This window comes from Salvelinus fontinalis, chromosome 8 (assembly GCF_029448725.1).
Source record: "Salvelinus fontinalis isolate EN_2023a chromosome 8, ASM2944872v1, whole genome shotgun sequence".
Lineage (NCBI taxonomy): Eukaryota > Metazoa > Chordata > Actinopteri > Salmoniformes > Salmonidae > Salvelinus > Salvelinus fontinalis.
The window spans coordinates 30553857-30580492 of NC_074672.1; the positions used below are offsets into that span (position 1 = coordinate 30553857).

The 26636-nt window shown below is 43.0% G+C and overlaps 1 protein-coding gene across 2 annotated transcripts in view; it reads right to left on the reverse strand.

The window, feature by feature from the left end:
* Window positions 1-720: 720 nt before the first annotated feature.
* Window positions 721-26636, reverse strand: part of LOC129861088 (metabotropic glutamate receptor 7-like) — a 120107-nt gene continuing 94191 nt past the window's right edge. For both annotated transcript variants that reach the window (XM_055932199.1, XM_055932200.1), the window contains 2 exons: window positions 9155-9416; window positions 721-1662 (listed from right to left, as the gene is read on the reverse strand). In XM_055932199.1, coding sequence (XP_055788174.1) covers window positions 1613-1662; window positions 9155-9416 — 312 coding nt within the window. In that variant the 3' untranslated portion in view covers window positions 721-1612. The remainder of the gene's footprint in view (window positions 1663-9154; window positions 9417-26636) is intronic.

The window sequence follows — 26636 nt, forward strand, 5'->3', positions numbered from 1 at the left end:
TCAGTGAGCCTGATAATATGGCATTCACAGGGTGAGACACAAAATGAGCAGATTACATTGTCATCAGTTTACGTGAAGCCATAAACAAAACACTGATTAATGGTATTTACCCATGCATCAGTGCAAACACAGCTGTCAATCTCTCTATTAGACACACGTGCAAACACAAACACATGCATGTGAATGCATGCAAGCACACACACACACACACACACACACACACACACACACACACACACACACACACACACACACACACACACACACACACACACACACACACACACACACACACACACACACACACACACACACACACACACACACACACACACACACACACACACAGACACACACACAAATAAGCATGCACACATGCCCCCTCACGCCACACTCACGCCAATACAGGAATATTGGCACAAACACACACACATGCACACAAATAACGATTAAGTTCCGCTTTGTTTAACTGTATAAAAGATAACAAAATGATTTTATTACATGTTGATAATTGGACAGACAACATCACAACATACTTGCATGATTGTTCAGATAGGTTTTCTTCCCACACCATTGATAATTAAGCATAAAGTACAAAACTATATAAAACCAACATGCTGACAGATGCAGAGGGGTTCATTTTAATAACAGATTAAAGCCATATTCTGTTATGAATCAAGTCATTTCTTTAAAAGAAATTAATACACTTCAGAATGATGCTTAAGATCATAGTCATTTCAGAATTTATTTATCTTTTTTTTGTTTTACATCAAATAGAACAGACATACATTCGCACATGCAATGTGAACAGTTTGTGCTGCTTTTTAATTACCATCCAAAGCCAATGAACATATACTGGATATTTTTGTTGTTGTTATCCAAACATGAAAATACTCTCAGATATTTACAAAAAATATAGATACATTGCTCATCACGCTGACATAGTTATTCATGTTAAAATGATTGATGTCAGTGGATTTCATAAAAACAAAACACATGTGGCAGAGCTTGCTAGTCATGGTGATTCAGTCAAGGTCGAAATTCAACATAATATTCTGTTGAAAAAAATGTAAGATCAGGCACAAGGAACTCAGAAGAAACCTCACTTAACTTAAAAACAAACCATGGGCACTGCAAGAGAATATGGCTTTAATGGATATTACAACAACAAAACATTGAAATAAACTGTCCAGTCTTCTTTCTCTCAGGGATTGCTTAGACTGACTCCTGAATCAGAGGTTGTTCACATCACTGACTGTTTCAGAGATAAGGGAGCACACTACAGAGGTTCTAAGAACCCACAGTCTGGTTCTAGAACAGATCAGAACAGAACAGCATGGATCAGGGCCCAGTTACGATTCTACAGCTAGCTATCTCTTCATCATTCACTGCTCATATCAAATATCTCCATCCCTCCATTTTTCCTTCCCCCTTCATCTTCCTCTTCAGAAGACAAAAATGATAAAGGTTGACACCATCCCCAGTCCTGGAAACCATAGTACTATCTAGGCAGCCTGTCCCTGCCCCTACCCCTGCCAGTCTTCTCTTCCTGTGCTCCCCAGTTATGGTCATCATCCCAGAGTAAGGACACGGAGCATTCCCTGGGAGGCCATTAGATCCTGAGGTTGTTGTAACTCACATATGTTTTCTTCGTAGCTTGACCTGAGAAGCGAGGTAGGTCAAAGATTATAATGATTATAAGATTATTATAACAGTGCAACAAAATACAATAAGCAATGGACAAACATACGCAGACATACAGTGCCTTCAGAAAGTTTTCATACCTATTCACTTATTCCACTTTTTGTTGTGTTGCAGCCTGAATTCAAAATTGATTAAATTGATTTTGTTCTCACCCATCTACACACAATAGAAATGTTTGCAAATCTATTGAAAATGAAATACAGAAATATCTAATTTACATAAGAATCAGGTGCATCCAATGTCCTTTGATCATCCTTGAGATGTCATGACAACAGTATTGGAGTCCACCTCTGTTCAATTCAATTGTTTGGACATAATTTATGAAGAAACACACCTGTCTATATAAGGTCCCACAGTTGACTGCATGTCAGAGCAGAAACTATACCATGAAGTCCAAGGCACTGTTCATAGATCTCTGAGATAGAATTGTGATGAGGCATATATCTGGGGAAGGGTGTAAAACAATTTCTAGAGTGTTGAAAGTTTTTAAGACCACAGTGGTCTCCATCATTGGGAAATTGAAGAAATATGGAATTACCCAGACTCTGCCTTGAGCTGGCTGTCGACTAAACTGAGCAACCGGGCAAGAAAGACCTTGGCCAGGGAGGTGACCTTGGCTGAGATGGAAGAACCTGCCAGAATGACAACAATCTCTACAGCACTTCACCAATCTGGGCTTTATGGGAGAGTGGCCAGACAGAAGCCACTCCTGAGAAAAAGACACGACAGCACACCTGGAATTTGCAAAAGGCACAAGAAGCATAGGGCAAAAGGGGCATAGGGCAAAATATTCTGTATTCTGAATGCAAAGCTCTATGACTGGAGAAAAGCAGGCACAGCTCATCACACGTTGAACATCACCCTTACCGTAAAGCACGGTGGTGGCAGCATCGTGCTATGGGATGCTTTTCAGTGGCAGGGACTGGTAGACTGGTAAGAATAGAGGAAACAATAAATGGAGCCAAATACAGATTAAATCTTTGATGAGAAACTTCTTTAGAGTGTAAACGACCTTAGACTGGGGCGAAGATTTACGTTCCCACAAAACAATGACCCCAAGCATACGCCAAAGCAATGCTGGGATGACTTCAGAAAAATAATATAAAAGTCCTTGAGTGGCCCAGCCAAAGGCCAGACTTGAATCCCATTGAAAATCTGTGGAAAGACTTGAAGATTGTGGTTCAATGCTGCTCCCTGTCTAACTTAATAGAGCTTGATCAAATCTGCAAGCAAGAATAGGAGAAAATCCCCAAATCCAGATGTGCAAAGCTGATACAGACAGAGTGTTTAAAGACTCAAAGATTTAATTGCCGCCAAAGGTGCTTCTACAAAGTATTGACTTAGGGGTGTGAATACTTACTGTACACCCGACAAACATATAAATGCAACATGTAAAGTGTAGGTCCAATGTTTCATGAGCTGAAATAAAAGATTCCAGAAATTTTCCATACGCACAAAAAGCTGATTTCTCAACAACAAAAAATCACATGTTTGTTTACATCCCTTTTAGTGAGCATTTTTCCTTTGCCAAGATAATACATCCACCTGACATGTGTGGTATATCAAGAAGTTGATTAAATAGCATGATCCTTACACCGGTGCACCTTGTGCTTGGGGACAATAAAAGGCCACTATAAAATGTTCTGTTTTGTCACACAACACACATTTGAGGAAGTGTGCAATTGGCATGCTGACTGCAGAAATGTCCAACAGAGCTGTTGACAGATAATTGAATGTCCATTTCTCTACCATAAGCCGTCTCCAACGTTGTTTTAGAGATTTTGGCGGTACGTCCAACCAGCTTCACAACCGCAGACCACGTGTAACCACACTAACCCAGGACCTCAATATCCGGCTTCTTCACCTGCAGAGTCGTCTGAGAACAGCCACCTGTACAGCTGATGCAACTGAGGAGTATTTCTGTCTGTATAAAAGCCCTTATGTGGGGGGAAAAAACGCATTCTGATTGGCTGGGCCTGGCTCCTAAGTGGGTGGGCCTATGGCCTCATCGTAAGCCAACAAAATGTGAAATAAGTCAAGGGGTATGAATACTTTCTGAAGGCAGTGTAAATAGAGAAGACATAAAGTACATGCATAATATATAAATACCCTGCAACTCTATCATACATTCATGCATTGCATGTGAACGTGCACCGTTAATAATCGTTGCACAATCGCTGTCTGGTTTAGTGCATTGTTTAATTTCAGCAACACCCCTGAGTCAAACTCTCTATTTTCAGATACTAACTAGCGATACAACAACACAAATACCACACAAGTGGGCACCTAACAAATGCTAGGGCATTTGATGTGATCCCTGTCTCTACATTGCCATGGAAACGGACCTCAACTTTGCTGATCACCAAGGTAGGTACAATGGTATGTCTGTGTTGGGTACTGCACTACTCCACCTATGCAGTGTTCTCTCCTGTTTAATGGAGGTCGATGCACATTGCGTTTCTTAAAGCAGAGAAATACTCTACACGACCAAAAGTATGTGGACACATGCTCATCGAACATCTTATTCCAAAATCATGGGCATTAATATAGAATTGGTGCCCCCTTTGTTGCTATAACAGCCTCCACTCTTCTTGGAAGGCTTTCCACTAGATGTTGGAACATTAATGCGAGGACCTGCTTCCATTCAGCCACAAGAGCATTAGTGAGGTCTGAAGTTGGGCGATTAGGCCTGGCTCGCAGTCGAACGTTCCAATTCATCTCAAAGGTGTTCGACGGGGTTGAGGTCAGAGCTCTGTGCAGGCCAGTCAAGTTCTTCCACACCGATTTAGACAAACCATTTCTGTATGGACCTCGCTTTGTGCATGGGGGCATTGTCCTGCTGAAACACGAAGGGGTCTTTCCTAAACTGTTGCCACAAAGTTGGAAGTACAGAATCGTCTAGAATGTCATTGTACGCTGTAGCATTAAGATTTCCCTTCACCAGAACTAACGGGCCTAGCCTGAACCATGAAAAACAGCTCCAGACCATTATTCCTCCTCCACCAAACTTTACTGTTGGCACTATGCATTCGGGCAGGTAGCGTTCTCCATGGTATCCGCCAAACACAGATCTGTCCATTGGACTGCCAGACGGTGAAGCGTGATTCATCACTCTAGAGAACACGTTTCCACTGCTCCAGAGTCCAATGGCGGCGAGCTTTACACAACTCCAGCTGACACTTGGCATTGGGCATGTTGATCTTAGGCTTATATGCGGCTGCTCGGACATGGAAACCCATTTCATGAAGCTCACGATGACCAGTTATTGTGCTGACGTTGTTTCCAGAGGCATTTTGGAACTCGATAGTGAGTGTTGCAACCGAGGACAGCTCAGCACTCAGCGGTCCAATTCTGTGAGCTTGTGGCCTACCACTTCGCGGCTGAGCCATGGTGGAAGTTTCCACTTCACAATAACAGCACTTACAGTTGACCGGGGCAGCTCTAGCAGGGCAGATATTTGTGGAACTAACTTGTTGGAAAGGTGGCATCCTATGACGGTGCCACGTTGAAAGTCACTGACCTCTTCAATAAAGCCATTCTTCTGCCAATGTTTGTCTTTGGAGATTGCATGGCTGTGTGCTTGATTTGATACACCTGTCAGCAACGGGTGTAGCTGAATTAGCCAAATTCACTAATTTGAAGAGGTGTCCACATACTTTTTTATATATAGTGTAGCTCTGTAAACCTTTTTTCTTACTGCTCTAAATCTTGCCATGGTGACCAACTCCCATGGGTTATGCAATTAAAGTCCTACCACTTCCTTCCAGACTTATTTTGTAGTCTTGGCCAGTGACTATGATGAATAAAACATGTGGAGATGTACAACATGCTTTTGCAGTCTTAGCTGTATATGTGTGCAGTTGGTCAAAAAAGTTTATATTTTCAAGAAGAAAGCTATGATTTTGTTTGTGTGTGTGTGAGTGTGTTATTGTGTTTTTGGTTTTACTATCTTTGTGGGGACCAGAAGTCAGTACAAGGGGGGACATTTCGCTGAGCCACACAAGGAAAAAGGCAATTTTAGGCTTAGGTGTTAGTTTAGATTTAGATTTGGAATGGTAATCAATTGTTTGGTCCCCACAAGGATAGTAAAACAAATGTGTTTGTGGCACCCATGGGTACAATTTCCCTTGTCATGGTATTGATTGATTGGTCATAATACAAAAATGTACCTACAAATCGTTAATTCATCTACACATGCCTGATGTGGTCAATATATACTTGCTCATAATCACTGCCGGGACAGAGAGGAGACATCGCCAATATTTCTAAATTACAGGGCAAATCCTTACATCTCTGTAAGGGACAGTCATAGAGATATTTTGACTAATATCGATAGTGATGTCCTGTAGAATCTTCAGAGCTACTAATTCTCTTACTTAATAACTCTAAATCATTATGAGTCAGATCAGTGAGAGGGGATCCCTCCTGAAAGGTACTATTTGGTACTTTGACGGTTATAGGGGCTGATGTACATTACTGATGTGAATTTATATACATGACCTCCCCTGAACTGTGGCTCCACAGTTCAGGGGAGGTCATGTATATGAATTCACCATTAATAAATGTCACTTCCACTGCTGCTAAAAGAGAAGGGTGAGGGGAGGAGAGAGGAAGCAAGAAGAGAGGAGAGGAAGCGAGGCGACATGCGTGTAGGGAGACAGAAGGTTAGAGACGCACAGAGCAGATAACACAGTGAACTTTTGGGAGGGCCTCTCGGAGATGAGCCCCGTTCGGGCTCTGCTTGGGGAATTTGGATGCGCTGCTACCACAGCTGTTGAGGTTGTCCCCCCTACGCAGTGTGTTCGCTCCACAAGCCACATGTGTGACTGGCAGAGAGACGCCATCCTGATGACACAAGCTCTCTCCCACTCACTCTCCCACTCACTCACACACACACACACACACACACACACACACACACACACACACACACACACACACACACACACACACACACACACACACACACACACACACACACACACACACACACACACACACACATACTCCAGCTCATTACACAGATGACAATGACAATCACAGGACGTTAGGAATAGCTGTCATATGAGCCGGAATTGAGAGAAGGCCAGCACCTGTTGATGACATGTGCGGTGTGTGCCAGGTGATTAGTAGAGATGGAGAAAATAAGGCCGATGGGAACCGTGATGTGTTACCATGGCCTGTCAAACATTTCTTGATTTAGTCTAGAAAAATGAGGCAAGCATGGAGATAGTATAGGGCGATTTAAACTGGCTTACGTTAATCCTGTCCATCACAGGTACAGTTAGGTCCAAAATGATTGGCACACTTGATAAAGATGAGCAAGAAAAATTTGCAAAAGACTATGTATATTTTATATTAACACAACTGCTCAGAGCAGTTGTATTAGGTGTTCAGGAGTCTTATGGCTTGGGGGTAAAAGCTGTTTAGAAGCCTCTTGGATCTAGACTTGGCGCTCTGGTACCACTTGCCATGCGGTAGCAGAGAGTACCATCTATGACTAAAGTGGCTGGAGACTTTGAACATTTTTAGGGCCTTCCTCTGACACTGCCTGCTATAGAGGTCCTGGATGGCAGGAAGCTTAGCCCCAGCACTACCCTCTGTAGTGCCGTGCGGTCGGAAGCCGAGCAGTTGCCACACCAGGCAGTGATGAAACCAGTCAGGATGCTCTCGATGGTGCAACTGTAGAACCTTTTGAGGATCTGAGGACCCATGCCAAATCTTTTCAGTCTCCTGAGGGGGAATACGTTTTGTCGTGCCCTCTTCACGACTGTCTGGGTGTGCCTGCACCGGAGGGCCAGTTGTCCGGACCTCTGACAGTCTCTATGGGGGTGCCACAGGGTTCAATTCTCGGGCCGACTCTCTTTGTATACATCAATGATGTCGCTCTTGCTGCTGGTGATTCTCTAATCCACCTCTATGCAGACGACACCATTCTGTATACTTCTGGCCCTTCTTTGGACACTGTGTTAACTAACCTCCAGATGAGCTTCAACGCCATACAACTCTCCTTCCATTACCTCCAACTGCTCTTAAATGCAAGTAAAACTAAACGCATGCTTTTCAACCGATCGCTGCCCGCATCTGCCCGCCCGTCCAGCATCACTACTCTGGACGGTTCTGACTTAGAATATGTGGACAACTACAAATACCTAGGTGTCTGGCTAGACTGTAAACTCTTCTTCCAGACTCACATTAAGCATCTCCAATCCAAAATTAAATCTAGAATCGGCTTCCTATTTCGCAGCAAAGCATACTTCACTCATGATGCCAAACTTACCCTCGTAAAACTGCCCATTCTACCGATCCTCGACTTCAGCGATTTCATTTACAAAATAGCCTCCGACACTCTACTCAACAAATTGGATGCAGTCTATCACAGTGCCATCCGTTTTGTCACCAAAGCCTCATATACTACCCACTGAAACTTAGCCGCAAGTGGATCTTCCAGTAAGACAATAACCCAAAGCACACATCAAAATCGACAAACAAATTGCTAATTGACCACAAAATCAACATTTTGCAATGGCCATCTCAGTCTCTGGACTTGAACCGCGTTGAAAACCTGTGGTTTGAATTGATGAGGGCAGTCCATATGTGCAGACAAAGGATATCAAGGATCTGGAAGGATGCTGTATGGATGACTGGTCTAAGATCTTCAACCTAATGATGTTCTCATTATGAAAACCATCAAACCCACTGCACCACACAAGCAGTAGTGCAGTGTGGTGTCAACGACACACAGTCGGTGTCACAGATTACCTTTCCTCATTTACCAGTCTTCAACACAGACCTCCTGTGCTCTTAGATACCAGCTACACAACAGACAAAGCCACCCATTTTGGTCTTGTCTTGGTCTCTGCTAATCTAAGGCTAATTTATGCATTTAACTAGATAACCATTAATTAAGTAATCAGAGATGATCCCCCAAGACCAGTGGACCTATAATATAGCACCCCACATCATATGACCGGAATGTGAATTATACCACTGACACAATACGCGATTGGAATGAGATGGGGAAGGATTAGACAGTGATGTCATAAATCTCAATCTTCTTCAGGAAGTCAGTTTACACTGGGAGTCAGAACGGCAGAGCCAATGAATAGGACTGAATGGCTGGCTCCCATGTGCACTTCCTGATGTCTTTGATTAAGTCATCTCTGTCTAATACCTCGTTATCTCAATCTAGGCACAACGGGCTATGCTGCGTGACTGACTCATGGTAAGCAGGGTTCTCACTGCTCTCAGTATGTGTCATGGGATGTAACAGATACCATGGAGTTACATGTACAGTACACAGTAACTAGGAATATGTTTTTTTAATTTGAAACAGTTTGTGTTGCTACTTCCACTACTACAGATACTAAATAGTAGTTATATGGTCAGTAATTTTTTTATTTAACAAAGTAGTTACAGAATACGTTAATGGCCATGTTGTGTGACTCACTCATGGGGTCGGTGGGTGCGGTGGGCAGGTTTTCACACAACTCGGTCTTGGCCTCTCCATTGGGCCTCTCGCTGGGCTTCACAGAGATGCGGGAGGACATGGTGGCGGCGGTGACCATGGCCTTGAAGCTCCTCTTCCTCTTCTGGACATTGAGCTCCGGGTGGAAGATGATGACGTACACCTTGGGCATGTAGAGCATCCCGAGAGCTACAGATGCACTGAGGTTCATAGAGATGGTGAGGGTGGTTGTCTGGATGTACAGCTGTGGAGGAAGGGAGAAAGAAGATGGACGAAGAGAGAGAGAGAGAGAGAGAGAGAGAGAGAGAGAGAGAGAGAGAGAGAGAGAGAGAGAGAGAGAGAGAGAGAGAGAGAGAGAGAGGGAGAAGCAACATTAATTAGAATGTACTCTCATATAGTAAAACTGCCCCATAGCCCTTATCAAGCACTTATCTACAGGCGGTCAGGTCTATGCCTGTGGAGGGAAATGGACAGAGAAAAGAGCCACACCATTGTACTGTACTGTTACAACACTGATCACCTACTTCCATAGCTGTTAGACTCTGTTAGACTTATTGGCTATAGGGTGGTCTGGCTACACTACTGGGGAGAGAAGAGCTCTCACAGCACTTACCCCTATCTACAGGTTGGGCTTGATGTAAGGCTGATGGAGAGAGGGAAGAGCAGAACCTATCATGGTCATACCCCAGAGATCTTGTAGGTGGTCTTGATGGATTTCAATGTAATCACTGAGAGAAATTGGCCTTGCCTACTGTAAAGCAAAAAGAGCAACACATTCATTTATCATGCATTGCTCCATGAGTGGTCTGGGTGTGTGCATTCTGATGCTGTGGGGGAAAATATCAATCCAACCACTCGTACTCCCATAGCATTTATTCAAATCAAATCAAAGTGTATTGGTCGTGTACACAGATTTGCAGGTGAGAGTGAAATGCTTGTGTTACTAGCTCCAACGGTGCAGTAGAATGTCCTATGTTTCTAGCTCCAACGGTGCAGTAGAATGTCCTATGTTTCTAGCTCCAACAGTGCAGTAGAATGTATTTTGTTCCTAGCTCCAACAGTGCAGTAGAATGTCTTATGTTACTAGCTCCAACAGTGCAGTAGAATGTCTTATGTTACTAGCTCCAACAGGGCAGTAGAATGCCTTATTTTACTAGCTCCAACAGTGCAGTAGAATGTCTTATGTTACTAGCTCCAACAGTGCAGTAGAATGTCTTATGTTACTAGCTCCAACAGTGCAGTAGAATGTCTTATGTTACTAGCTCCAACAGGGCAGTAGAATGTCTTATGTTACTAGCTCCAACAGTGCAGTAGAATGTCTTATGTTACTAGCTCCAACAGTGCAGTAGAATGTCTTATGTTACTAGCTCCAACAGTGCAGTAGAATGTCTTATGTTAGTAGCTCCAACAGTGCAGTAGAATGTCTCTCAAATACAATACAAATACACAAATAATCTAAAATCTAAACAATAATCTAAAGACTAAACACCTCCCTCTGCAACTGGATCTTGGAGTTCCTGACGGGCCGCCCCCAGGTGGTAAGGGTAGGTAACAACACATTCGCCACACTGATCCACAACACAGGGGCCCCTCATGGGTTCGTGCTCAGTCCCCTCCTGTACTCCCTGTTCACTCATGACTGTACGGCCAGGCACGACTCCAACACCATCATTCAATTTGCTGATGACACAACAGTGGTAGACCTGATCACCGACAACATCGAGACAGCCTATAGGGAGGTCAGAGACCTGGCCGTGTGGTGCCAGGACAACAACCTCTCCCTCAACGTGATCAAGACAAAGGAGATGATTGTGGACTACAGAAAAAAGAGGACCGAGCACGCCCCCATTCTCATCGACGGGGCTGCAGAAAAGCAGGTTGAGAGCTTCAAGTTCCTTGGCGTCCACATCACCAACAAACTAACAGTCGTGAAGAGGGCACGACAAAACCTATTCCCCTTCAGGAGACTGAAAAGATTTGGCATGGGTCCTCAGATTCTCAAAAGGTTCCACAGTTGCACCATCATCCTGACTGGTTGCATCACTGCCTGCTATGGCAACTGCTCGGCCTCCGATTGCAAGGCGCTACAGAGGGTAGGGCGAACGACCAAGTACATCACTGGGGCCAAGCTTCCTGCCATCCAGGACCTCTATACCAAGCGGAGTCAGAGGAAGGACCTAAAAATTCTCAATGACTCCAGCCACCCTAGTCATAGATGGTTCTCTCTGCTACCACACGGCAAGCTGTACCGGAGAGCCAAGTCTAGGTCCAAGGGGCTTCTAAACAGCTTCTACCTCCAAGCCATAAGACTCCTGAACATCTAGTCAAATGTTTACCCAGACTATTCACACACCCCCCCCCCCCCCCTCTCCACACCACTGCCACTCTGTTGTCATCTATGCATAAGTCACTTTAATAACTCTACCTGCATGTACATACTACCTCGACTAACCGGTGCCCCCGCACATTGACTCTGTACCGGCACCCCCCTGTATGTATTGTTATTTTTTACTGCTCCTCTTTAATTACCTGTTACTTTTATCTCTTATTCTTATCCGTGTTTTTTGAAACTGCACTGTTGGTTAGGGGCTCGCTCGTAAGTAAGCATTTCACTGTAAGGTCTACACCTGTTGTATTCGACGTATGTGACTAATACAACTTGATTAGATTTGAAATGACAGAACGAGTCCAATTAACAATCCAGAGTACTGTAAATAAATATTTGTTTTCTCAAAAAGGTAAGTGTAAAAATGATTTACACCCCTAAAGATTCGTATAAATAAAGTAGTCAAAAGTTCAGTGTTTGGTCCCAAATTTGTAGCATGCAATGATTACATCAAGCTTGTAACTCTACATACTTGTTTGGATGCATTTGCTGTTTGTTTTGGTAGTGTTTCAGATTATTTTGTGCCCAGTAAAAATGAATGGTAAATAAAATAAAACATTTTTTTGTACTTTTAATTGTAAATAAGAATAGAATATGTTTCTAAACACTTCTACATTAATGTGGATGCTATCATGATTAAGGATAGTCCTGAATAAAAGTTACAAATGCACAAATATCATAACCCCCAAGACATGCTAACCTCCCCTTGTCACGTTCCTGACCTTATTTCCTTTATTTTGTCTTTGTTTAGTATGGTCAGGGCGTGAGTTGGGGTGGGCATTCTATGTTATGTGTTTCTATGTTGGGTTCAATGTATTAGCCTGATATGGTTCTCAATTAGGGGCAGGTGTTTTACGTTTCCTCTGATTGAGAACCATATTACGGTAGGCTGTTCTCACTGTTTGTTTGTGGGTGATTGTTCCTGTTTCAGTGTTTGTACCACACGGGACTGTTTCGTTCGTTCGTTCGTTCGTGTGTGTGTGTGTGTTCCGTTCCGTCCTGTTCGTGCGTTCATGTGTTTTGTTCTCAAATTCAGGTCTGTTCACGTCGTTTGTTATTTTGTAGTTTGTTCAAGTGTTTTTCGTCTTCGTTTAAATAAATGTGATTATGTCTTTAAACTACGCTGCATATTGGTCCGATCCTTGCTCCTCTTCAGATGAGGAGAAAGACGAGCGTTACACCCCTGGTATAGTAATAGGGAGAGGTTAGTTAGAATGTCTTGGAGGTATGATATTTGTGCGTCTAACTTTCTCACTTATCATTATTCACGATTCATTAAGGACTATCCTTAATCAAGCCATTGTATTATTTCAAATCCAAAGTGCTGGAGTACATAGCCAAAACAACATAAAATGTGTCACTGTCCGAAAACTTTTGGAGCTCACTGTATATTAGACACTTGCCTACTCTCCATAGTGTACTGTATGTATCAGCAGTAACTAGCAGTTTCTTCAGTATTGCATGACTCACTTATCGCCTCTCCACTGCAATAGCTGATGTATATTGAGCTTTCTGGCGCAAAATGGATGCTGTAGCATCACGCATGTGGATGTTAAATGGCGTTATAACTTGTCTCATCTCACTCCTTGGTGAACCTTGACCTAGAAAAAGTGAATTAGCAAATGTGACTCTTTATCTCTCTGTACTCTCAGCACCTTTAGATTAGTCATTGGACTGTCCTCGGCCTGACTGAGGTATTTAACTGTACATTTAAGAAGATTACGATTAAGCTCAACAAGACGGACACCATAACACCATTCATACTTGAATTTTCAAACACTCTGAGCTTGCATAACCTTTAATTAGGCTATAATTTCAGTTTGTTCTGAATTATGTAACCGTATTCTTAGAAGGCAATCATTGTTCAAGCAGCTATGTAGTTCACATACCCGCAAGAGGCACTTGTTTCCTTCAAGAGTCTTAGATTAGGCTGAAACACGTAAGAGGGCACATATCTGTGTTTGAAGAGCAGTCCATGAAAAATCTACTTAAAACTGAGCTATGGTACTTAAAATATTGAAATGCCACTTATTTTCTGACACCCTGTAGTGAGGGACATACAGTAGTAAATATCTGTATGGCAGTAAAACTGACTGAATCTGTATGAGAGGAAATGTCACCATTTGCATAGTGTTTTCCTCAGCGAATGGCACCAGCCATGGTAACGCCTTGCACACATTCTACACAGACATTTACATGCCAGTCATGGCTTTTTCGTCTGATCTCAGCAACTCATTCAAATACCAACACTATCAACATCATCTCTCTCTCTCCACTCTCTTTCCTTCTTTCTCTCTCTCTCTTTCTCTGCGGAGCGACATCAGAGCGAGAGATCTGTCTCACCATGCATTAATAACCGAACGAATATCATGGTGCTCATACAGTATCAATGCCTTTTGTTCCACACCATTAGAAACAGAAGACAATGGAATTGTTGCACGTATTTTCCCGATTGCGTTGCTGTCAATTTACAGCGTGTGTAATTGGGTATATTGATCAAACCCTGCAGTGTTCCATGCATTATAATTGCTCATCACCAGAGGATCTCCACCGCTAGCTATGTTTCCATGTCTGGTATCCATAGCAACACCATCACCATCACCACACAGAGTTTGGTGCGAGCTATTAAAACACTGCTAAAATAAGCTTGTAATGAGACTATCTACTGCATTGCTGACCCTATCAGAGATTCATTGACTATGTAAGAGACCTGATTTCTCTACAGTAGCCCACAAGAAGTGTAAGATGCATACACGTACACACACATACATATGCACATGCGCATACAAATACACTAGCACGCACCGTTATTGGTAGTTAGCTGCCCAAGCTCCTGTAACACAGACAGGGTTCTTTAGAGTGCTTCAGTGGGAGCTTGAGCCAAATTTGCATCCCTCTCACACACCACAGGAATGCTAAGTTTGTCACAGAGCATGTATAATGAATTCCTATTGCTTTAACATAAATAAATACATGAAGCCAATTTCCCAACTGCTTGGCAACTCTCTATTTATAGCTGCAGTAATGATTTATTAAGATAATCATCAGGAATCAAATGACTGAGTCTGAATTTTAACTTCTCAATGACAAGCATCGTCAAACCCCAACATACAGATAACAGGGAAGCAAACCGTCAACAGCCTTCTATCTGCACAGACAAAAATCTGGGGAAGGTTTTTAGATAATTATACCCACGGGATGTACAGCACAAGCAATTTAGTCTGGTATAAATTGGGGATCATAAATGCACACAGAGATAAAGACACCATTCAGTAGAGTTACAATTAGGATGCTCTCCTGCCCTGTTGGAAAACACCTTCAATAATGGATCTGGGGGATTTGCATTGTCCTCTCATCTACCTGCAAGTCTCTTGTTGTTTTGGGGTAGCCTACTTTTTCAGTCAGATCAGGAGGAAGTGTATGCTGCTGCTCTAGGGACCCTTCCTCTCTGCTCATGAATGGTCCTATCATAGACTGTCTGACTGGCTGTCTTTCGCATGCTGTAAATGCATGGGCTAATGACACTGGCACAGAGATGACGTTTTGGGATATTACAGGAGGTGATCAAACATCAGCCTTGTTAGGCTGTAAGTGTAAAAAAAAAAATACAGTCAGAAGATCTAGACTGCCATAAATGTGATTGGAATATAGCTGTTTGTTTAACACGCCAAAAACTGTAGTATACTCAACGGCTATGTCTATTTATATGATTGTGAAGTGCTGTAGCACTTGGATCTACTGACTTGATGCAACAACAAAATAAGAATGTCACACACCGGATAGGTGCAGTGAAATGTGTTGTTTTACAGCAATGGTAATATGGCACCCCTGGAACAAATTAGGGTTAAGTCCCTTGCTCAAGAGTATATCAAAAGATTTTTAATCTTCTCGGCTAGGGTGTTCAAACCAGCAACCGTTTCGGTTACTGGACTAACGCTCTAACCACTAACTTGCCACCCATGCACTTTAGGCTACTTACAGTATAGTTGTTATCGTCATGTGCTCAGCTTAATGCATCCTTTAAGGTTGCCCTCTTGGCCTGGTATTATCTTGTTAAAAAGATATCCCTCCTTTAAGAACATATTCTCAATCTCTAACCACTATAATAAGGCTAGAGCTTAATTTAATGCCCCTGCTTCCCACAGTTCTCCTTCTGTTGATTGTAAAATGTTGGTGTGCATTGAATGCTGTTCAAGGTTCTAGATATGCAAACTCAGGCAGAGACAGTAAGCATCCAAAGTACAGTATAAATTCAGGAAGGCAAAGTGCCTTGACAAAGAAAATGCCAAGTCTATTTCTTGTCAAATTTGCTAAAAGACAACCGTATTGCAGACTGTGTCGTTTTTCTGCCCCTAAAGTTGGGAGGATATGCTTCAACGCTTCTTGCCTTAACCACGTAATCTAACTTGGCAGCTTGCCCTGACTTTAAGAAGTTCACATTTGCACAAGTGCCATTTTACAAGACTTGAACTGCTTGTTAAGACGTGTTGAGGTAAAGAAGTTTGATTTAACACAAGTTTCCTTTTCCGAGTGAGGTTAACCCTTGTGGAAGTTTATATGGTTTTAGGGGAAAGTTTGTTTTGTGTCAGGAGTTCTTTACACAGGTGGTTTTCACTCGGTCAAAATTGAATGAATGATATAGAGTTAGAGATTACTCAGAGATTCTAACTTGAGACATTCAAATGAAATGGGTAAACTTGGTGTGCTTGGACCATGTTCGTTTGTTGGTGATATGAACACCAAGGAACTTGAAGCTCTCAACCTGCTCCACTGCAGCCCCGTCGATGAGAATGGGGGCGTCCTCGGTCCTCTTTTTCCTGTAGTCCACAATCATCTCGTTTGTCTTGATCACGTTGAGGGAGAGGTTGTTGTCCTGGCACCACACGGCCAGGTCTCTGACCTCCTCCCTATAGGCTGTACACTGATACCTGATCCCTCCAGAATGTTAGACATTTTGGTTAAAAAAAAAACAGACAATATGGCAACAATTAATTGACCAATGTTATTTGCCGGTTTGCTTGAATAAAACCCAGTTACACATGCTTATTACAGAATTTCTCACAATCCCTTATATGTAGTTTCATTCCAACAGTTATATTCGGTTGGATCATTCCCCATTCCTACTGAGTGGATGGCAGTGGAACATTAAACAAATTGCATTTGGAAGCTGGTTATTTATTTGTATTTAACTTTTGATTTATTCAGGGGACATTGAGACCAGGGTCTCATTTACAATGGTGTCCTGAGGACAACAATATAACACATTCAAAATGATCAATAAATTAAGATAAACTACAAATTGCAGAATCAACACTACAGCTTCAAACACCCCAAATAAAATAGTATACATTGAATCCAAACAGTTTAAAATGAAATTCACTCAACATTAAAGCCCCAAACTGCCCTAGATGCACCAGAAAGTTGAGATGTAGGGAGTTCTGTAGGCTATTCCAAAAATGGGGGGATTTATCTAGATCGGTACGTACTAGTGGAACCCCGAGAGTTAACCATCCCTGTGAACGGGTTTGGTGTCTCATATTTTTAAAGTGAGGTAGGTCGGACGCTTGTGTAGTAGAACTTTGTAAACAGAAAGGGAATAATGGAGTAATCTACAGGATTTTAATGAGGACCTGCCAACATTTTGATACAGGATGCATATTAAAACGCCTCTATGGTAGACGGCATCCAAAGGTTTATGGTGACTCCATTTATCGGAATGCAGCAGGGACTACTCTAGTCAAGAACTGTCAGGAAATCTAGTTAAATAAAATAAGTTTACTTTAAACCTCAGCTAATTATGTCACGCCCTGACCATAGAGAGCATTTTAATGTCTCTATTTGGTTTGGTCAGGGTGTGATTTGGGTGGGCATTCTATGTTCTTTATTTCTATGACTTGTTTTCTATGTTTTGGCCAGGTATGGTTCTCAATCAGGGACAGCTGTCTATCGTTGTCTCTGATTGGGAATCATACTTAGGCAGCCTGTTTTGCCACCTTAGGTTGTCGGATGTTGTTTTTTCTTAGCTCTGTGTAGCCTTCAGAACGTGACGTTTGTTGTTCTTTTGTTGTTTTGTTTGGTGTTCGGATTTAATAAAGAAGCATGAACACGTACAACGCTGCACCTTGGTCTCATCCTTCCGACGAGCGTTACAAATTAACTAGCTCATCCGTATGTTTTTTAAACGTCAGATTATTGTCAATCCAAAAGCCCAGATATTTATAGGCCGGAACCTGCTCAATGAAAGAACCATCCAATGCATAAATGTGTAACCCAGTGGTCACCAACATTTTCTGAGTCAAGATCACTTTCGAGGTATAAAAGCAAGCCAAGCTCTACCGCGCAGATTTGAGTAGGCCTAATACGTTATCACAACATAGCTATGCTTGGCCTGACAATATTGTTCTTCTGAGATCATATTATATTTGAAAACTCTGATAACAACATTTTGATAACAAAATGTATTTGTTGGTGTAGCACTTGCGAGGCACAGCTGAGCATAAATTTAAATAATTTGTAAATAATTAGTTTTTATATTTTACTGGACTGATGTTACCTGCATCTGATGGTCATAGTGCTTTCAAGACAACTGGGAACACGGTGGGGAAAACGAGGTAAAATCATGACATAAGTGATCTCCATGTTAGAAAGTCGGAGTTCTGGAAAGGTGCTAGAATTTCCAACTTGGAATTCCGTGTTGGATAACTGATCAAAACCATTTTTCCCCAGTCGGATTTCGTTTTTTTCAGAGTTCCCAGTTGTCTTGAACGCACTGAAGTCGAAAGTTGGATATTTCCGAGTTACCAGTTGTTTTGAACACGGCATTAGTCTCAGGGAAGGGAGGGACAGAGCAGCAGAGGGTCCGTCTGTCATTGTCCCTGCTCTCTCCTTCCTTTCCTCTGGTAAGACTGATCAGAGAGAAGGGAAACTGTCTTCCACCTGATGGCGAAACTCGAGTCACACCGCATCTGCCTCATGCACAAATTAATGTTCTTCCTATGACCAGAGAAAGTGAAATATTCTTCAATACTAAAATAGACACAAGCTGCTAATAAAAATTTAAATGCATGGCTATCGATACACTTGGTTACTCATTCACTGCAGCTGCAGAGCGAGTTGAAGTAGGGAGAAGAACATTTTATGTTTTGAAACAGTGTTGACAGTGCTGAATTCAAACTTAGACATAAACTCAGTCATAAAAACAGCAGCTCTTTGCTGTATTTTTTGCCAGTCTCTCTCTGGCTGGGTAGTTTGTCTTTTCACATAAATGAAATGGTTCAACATGGGAACACTTTACCTACCCAGTGGGCTTCTGAATCAATTGCAGCGAACGCCAACAAGAAACGTAGTTACAAAGGTGCAAGCCTTTATTGTTGGCTTTTCTAAAGAGATGTTTGGTGATTGACAAAGAATGTCTTGAAGATTGACTGGTTGGTGACCACTGGTGTAAGACATCTGAAATATTTCTATGGGAATCAGAAAACAGTATCAATTAAATTTTTTTCTGCATTAGGTACACATTTTAAATCAACAAAGAGCTTCTGCAAGGTTACAAAATCTGATTACAGTTCCAGCATAGCCTGGTCAGCCATAGGGGAAATAGCATACATAACAGTGTCATCTGCATACAGATGAATGTTTCAGGTTTTGCAGATAGACCAATATTATTTATATACAGTACCAGTCAAAAGTTTGGTCAAGGGTTTTCTATATTTTTTCTATTTTCTACATTGTAGGATAATAGTGAAGGCTTCAAAACTATTAAATAATACATGTGGAATCATGTAGTAACCAAAAAAAATGTTAATCAAATCAAAAAATATTTTAGATTTTCGATTATTCAAAGTAGCCACCCTTTGCATTGATGACAGCTTTGCACACTCTTGGCATTCTCTCAAACAGCTTCACGAGGAATAATTTTCCAACAGTCTTGAAGGAGTTCCCTGATATACTGAGAGCTTGGCTGCTTTTCCTTCACTCTGTGGTCCAACTCATCCCAAACCTGTAAGAACCGACGCTGGAGATGAGAAGCAGGTATGGAGAGTGAACATTTAATTTACACAGACATGGAACAGGACAGGAACAGTGTCAGAACCGGGTAAAACAGTGATATGACAATCAATGCAGAAGCGGGGAGCAGAGCTGGGGAACAGACAGATATAGGGGAGGTAATAACACGGTGATTGAGTCTAGGTGAGTGCAATGAATCGCTGATGCACGTGATGAGGGAAGCAGGTGTGCGTAATGATGGTGGCAGGAGTGCGTAATGTAGGGCAGCCTGGCACCCTCGAGCATCAGGGATGGAGAGTGGGAGCAGGCGTGACTAAACATCTCAATTGGGTTGAGATCAGGGGATTGTGGAGGCCAGGTCATCTGATGCAGCACTCCATCACTCTCCTTCTTGGTCAAATAACCTTTACACAGCCTGGAGGTGTGTTGGGTCATTGTCCTGTTGAAAAATAAATGATATTCCCACTAAGTGCAAACCAGATGGGATGGCATATCGCTGCAGAATGCTGTGATAGCCATGCTGATTAAGTGTGCCTTGAATTCTACATAAATCACAGACAGTGTCACCAGCAAAGCACCCCCACACCATCACACCTCCTCCTCCATGGTTCATGGTGGGAACCACACATGCGGAGATCATTTGTTCACCTACTTTGCGTCTCACAAAGACACGCCGGTTGGATAGAAAATCTCAAATTTGTGACTCATTGCTCGTCCATTGCTCGTGTTTCTTGGCCCAAGCAAGTCTCTTCTTCTTATTCGTGTCCATTGCTTGTATTTCTTGGCCCAAGCAAGTCTCTTCTTAATATTGGTGTCCTTTAGTAGTGGTTTCTTTGCAGCAATTCAACCATGAATGCCTGATTCATGCAGTCTCCTCTGAAAGTTGATGTTGAGATGTGTCTGTTACTTGAACTCTGTGAAGCATTTATTTGGACTGCTATCTGAGGTGCAGTTAACTCTAATGAACTTATCTTCTGTAGCAGAGGGAACTCTGGGTCTTCCTTTCCTGTGGCGGTCCTCATGAGAGCCAGTTTCATCAATGCACTTGATGGTTTTTCCGACTGCACTTGAAGAAACGATAAAAGTTCTTGAAATGTTCCGCATTGACTGACCTTCATGTCTTAAAGTAAATATGGACTGTCGTTTATCTTTGCTTATTTGAGCTGTTCTTGCCATAATATGGACTTGGTCTTTTACCAAATAGGGCTATCTTCTGTATACCACCCCTACCTTGTCACAACACAACTGATTGGCTCAAACAAATGAAGAAGGAAAGAAATTCACCAAATTAACTTTTAACAATGCACAACTGTTAATTGAAATGCATTCCAGGTGACTACCTCATGAAGCTGGTTGAGAGAATGCCAAGAGTGTTCAAAGTTGCCATCAACGGTGGTGCCTATTTGAAGAATCTCAAATCTCAAATATATTTTGATTTATTTAACACTTTTTTGGTTACTACATGATTCCATGTGTTATTTCATTGTTTTAATGTCTTCACTGTTATTCTACAATATAGTCAATATTAAAAATAAAGAAAAACCCTTGAATGTCCAAACTTTTCACTGGTACTGTTTAAATAGTAAAGAGGATAGGTAACTTAACTTGACACCATCAGAAAGCATAAATTGTGTCCTGTCTGACAGATAGTTAGTTCCCAAACCATTTACAAGACGCCTAGTCGAGGCCCATTTTAGAGACCTTTCAATGAGTGGGGGGGGGGGGGGGCGACAGTATCAAAGGCCTTGGATAGATCTATAAATATGGCAGCACAGTGATTCCTATGATCTAAGCAATTTAATATCCCCATATTGTTACTTATCCTCTTGGTCTTTTGCACCCCAGTATCTCTATTCTTGCACATCATCATCTGCACATCTGTTATTCCGGTGTTAATGCTAAATTGTAATTATTTCGCCTCCATGGCCTATTTATTACCTTGCCTCCCTACTTTTCTAAATTTGCACACACTGTACATAGATTTTTCTATTATGTTATTGACTGTACGTTTGTATATGTGTAACTCTGTGTTGTTGTTTTGTCGTACTGCTTTGCTTTATCTTGGCTAGGTCGCAGTTGTAAATGAGAACTTGTTCTCAACTAGCCTACCTGCTTAAATAAAGGTGAAATAAATAAAAAATAACAATATATAATTTAAGACAAGCATTGCTGGTGAAATTTTGATATGTCCAGGTCTAAAACCAGACTAGTACACATCAAGAATATAATTTTAAGTAAAAAAAAGTTATTCGCTGAGAGTTTGCCAGTGATTCTAATATTTTTGCAAGGCAAGATAGTTTAGAAATGGGGCAGTATGTTACGTTCGTTGATGGAAGGATCGGACCAAGGTGCAGCGTGGTAGGCGTACATCATAACTTTATTAAATGAACACCAAAAGCAAGAAAAAATTAACGACAAGTAAAATTTTGTAGCGCTAACACAGCAACTATACAAAAACAAGATCCCACAAACTAAAGGTGGAAAAAAGGCTGCCTAAGTATGATCCCCAATCAGAGACAACGATAGACAGCTGCCTCTGGTGCGGGGATCGTCGCCGGAAGCCCCGGCTGTGACTCATCGCCGGAGGAATCGAACCGTGGAATCGAACCGTGGATCATCGCCGGGGACTCCGGACCGTAGATCGTCGCCGGGCACTCCGGACCGTAGATCGTCGCCGGGGACTCCGGACCCTAGATCGTCGCAGAGGGCTCCGGACTGGGAACCCCCGCTGGAGGCTCCGGACTGGGAACCGACGCTGGAGGCTCTGGACCGCAGACCATCGCTGGAGGCTCTGGACCGCCGACCGTCGCTGGAGACTCCGGACTGCCGATCGTCGCTGGAGACTCCGGACCTTGGATTCTCTCTGGAGGCTCCGGGCCATGGATCATCACTGGAGGCTCCGGGCCATGGATCATCACTGGAGGCTCCGGGCCATGGATCATCACTGGAGGCTCCGGGCCATGGATCATCACTGGAGGCTCCGGGCCATGGATCATCACAGGAGGCTCCGGGCCATGGATCATCACTGGAGGCTTCGTGCCATGGATCATCACTGGAGGCTTCGTGCGTGGAGCAGGCACAGGACGTACCAGGTTGGAGACACGCACTGGAGGCCGGGTGCATGGAGCTGGCACAGGATATACTGGACCGTGGAGGTGCACTGGAGGTCTGGAGCGTAGAGCTGGCACAACGCGTCCTGGACAGAGGACCACCTTCGCACGTGCGGGGGGCTGGCACAGGACGCACTGGGCTGTGAAGGCGCACCGGAGATACAGCGCGTAGAGCCGGTGCAGGATATCCTGGACTGAGGAGGCGCACTGGAGACCAAGCGCACGGAGCCGGCACCACCCGTCCTGGACAGATGCCCACTTTCGCACAGCAAGTGCGTGGAGCTGGCACAGCACGCACCGGGCTGTGGATGCGCACGGATCACCGCAAAATATGGTGCTGCCCTGGCACGCGCTCCCCATGGTGAGTGCGGGGAGTTGGCTCTGGTTTAAACCCTGGCTCCGCCAACCACCCTGTGTGACCACCAAAAAATGTTTTGGGGGGCTGCCTCTCGGGCTTCTGTTGTGGTCACGAACCCCAGTGTCGTTGTTGTTCCTCTCTCGCTGCCTCCGTCTGCTCCCATGGAAGGCGATCCTTTCCGGCCTGGATCTCCTTCCACATCCAGGATCCCTTACCGTCCAAGATCTCCTCCCATGTCCAGGATGTCTGCTCCTCCTGGCCACGCTGCTTGGTCCATTAGTGGTGGGATCTTCTGTTACATTCATTGATGGAAGGATAGGACCAAGGTGCAGTGTGGTAGGCGTACGTCATAACTTTATTAAATGAACACCAAAAGCAAGAAAAGATAAAACGACACGTAAAGTTTTGTTGCGCTAACACAAAAACAAGATCCCACAAACTAAAGGTGGAAAAAATGCTGCCTAAGTATGATCCCCAATCAGAGACAACGATAGACAGCTGCCTCTGATTGGGAACCATACCCAGCCAACAAAGAAATAGAAAAACTAGAATCCCCACCGAAATCACACCCTGACCTAACAAAATAGAGAAATAAAAAGGGTATCTAAGGTCAGGGCATGACACAGTAGTTATCTAGGTCAGAAGGATCTCCACCTTTGTAAAGGGGAAGGACATGCACCGCCTTCCAGATCTTAGTGGTAGCACCAGAAGTAATTGTTATATTGAAAATGTGGGTCAAAGGTTCTATAATTTTTATTTAATTATTTGACCTTTATTTAACTAGGCAAGTCAGTTAAGAACAAATTCATATTTTCAATGATGGCCTGGGAAGGGGGGCAGAAAGCTGCAGTAGAAAGGGATAAGCAAATCAGCTACTGTGGATATTTTTACATACATTTTATGCAAGGCACTTAATACATCATTGAAATAAAATGGTTCAAATGAAGAAAAAATTAAGTTTAGAGGTGAATAAAGGACTCCCTCTAGTGGAACTTGAGGTATTTTCAGAAACCATTATTTCAAATATAACAGACAAATGTAATGTTTGTCTGTTATGGGACCAGAGGATGTCAGAACCTGCTGGGGCGATGAAAAGTGGGGAATTAATTTTTCAAAGATTTGACCACATTCCAGAATTTAGCTGGATTTCCACCACTCTCAGTTACACTATTCAAGAAGTATGTTGACTTTGCTTTTCTAACCAGAGTAAGACATCTATTTCTCAATTGTCTGAAGTACTGCCAGTCATAGGTAGAATCAGCCAACCTGGCTTTAGCCCAAGCTGGTTATTCTCATGGTCATTAGCTGTGTGCTGTCTGCTGAGTGGCTGACTGAGCAAGTGCAGGTGTGGAGGGGCTGGAGCGCTGCTTGATATTTTGTTGCTGTGTGTGCATCGCTTCACACAGCATGGGTTTGGGTGTGGGGAGGCACAGGTGTGGAGAGCTGCAGAAATTTCAGTCAATACGGCAACAGAGCTTTGGCCGATGCGATCAAAGCAGGATACAATAACAGGATGAACAGGATCTCATGCTTAACATTAGGAATTGCCTGGCATCGTATCACCACACATCTTTAGATAATGGGAGTCCCTGAATGGCCCAGATAAATCAAAACCAAACGTCTCTGGGGCTTTTCAGTCACAAGCAACAAATGCAAGGTATTTTGGAGATAAGGAGTCTGGTCAAATACAGCAATCAGTCCCTGGGAGCAAAGCGTTCAACACACACACACACAAACACACACACACACACACACACACACACACACACACACACACACACACACACACACACACACACACACACACACACACACACACACACACACACACACACACACACACACACACACACTTAGGAGTTAATGGAGGGCTCCCTGTGAACACCACTCCTCCTTATCTGCTAAAGGCCACAGGAGTGGGCCTACAAAGAGCCTTGCATCAAGAGGCTACTGCCGTAGGTTTTTTTGTGGCTTACGTGTGTGTAAGATGATAGCCAGTGTTCTGTATGAGTTAACCGCATAAGGAGGATGGACACATTAAGGGCTTGCTCTACACAATGAACTCCTAATGGCTAACTGAGAGTGTAATTCATCTATGAAATCAGTGGCAAATTGAGATGAGGAAAATCAGTTTGTGATCTATCCCTTTCTGTAGCCTAGCAGGAAGGATATTGAACGGGGCGGCACTCAAAAGGTTAGGCGTAAAACTTTCCTGTCGACCTTGATAGTCTGTCAGTGGAAAACTTCTACTCAGCTACATGTACACAAGGCCTGCCAAGCACCACACACAACTCATGAATAGAGCAGATAAATGCACCTGTATTCTGTCCAATACTATTCAGATAAGCAATGACTAGCACAGGGGGTCAGGATGTCACATTCTCAATCAACTCCAGTAGCTGCTGATGTCAAGTGCATTTCTAGAGTGCACCTTGTCGAGGAATGGAATGTCTTGACTCAGATTATCTGTCCCCCTTTTCCACCTCCTCCTTCCTCTCTTCCACCTCCTCCTCCTAGTCTTCAACCTCCTCTTCTTCCAACTCCTCCCCGTCTTCCTCTTCCAAATATTTGATCAATATACACTACCGGTCAAAAGTTTTAGAACACCTACTCATTCAAAGGTTTTCTTTATTTTAAATATGTTCTACATTGTAGAATAATAGTGAAGACATCACAATTATGAAATAACACATAAGGAATCATGTAGTAACCAAAAAAGTGTTTAAAAAATCTAAATATATTTTACATTTGAAATTATTCAAAGTAGCCACCATTTGCTTTGACGACAGCTTTGCACACTCTTGGCATTCTCTCAACTAGATTCATGAGATAGTCACCTGGAATGCATTTCAATTAACAGGTGTACCTTGTTAAATGTTCATTTGTGGAATTTCTTTCCTTCTTAATGCGTTTGAGCCAATCAGGTGTGTTGTGACAAGGTAGGCGGGTTTACAAAAGATAGCCCTATTTGGTAAAAGACCAAGTCCATATTATGGAAAGAACAGCTCAAATAAGCAAAGAGAAATGACAGCCCGTCATTACTTTAAGACATGAAGAGGAGACTGTGTGAATCAGGCCTTCATAGACGAATTGCTGCAAAGAAACCACTATTAAAGGACACCAATAAGACGAAAAGACTTGCTTGGGCCAAGAAATACAAGCAATGGACATTAGACCAGTGGAAATTTGTCCAAACTGGAGATTTTTGTTTCCAACCACTGTGTCTTTGTGAGACACAATGTGGGTGAACGGATGATTGCATGTGTATTTCCCACCGTAAAGCATGGAGGAGAAGGTGTGATGGTGTGGGGGTGCTTTGCTGGTGACACTGTCTGTGATTTATTTAGAATTCAAGACACACTTAACCAGCATGGCTACCACAGCATTCTGCAGTCATACGCCATCCCATCTGGTTTGGGCTTAGTGGGACTATCTTTTGTTGTTCAACAGGACAATAACCCAACACTAGCCAGGCTGTGTAAGGGCAATTTGACCAAGAAGGAGAGTGATGGAGTGCTGCATCAGAAGACCTGGCCTCCACAATCTCCCAACCTCAACCAAATTGAGATGGTTTGGGATGAGTCGGACCACAGAGTGAAGGAA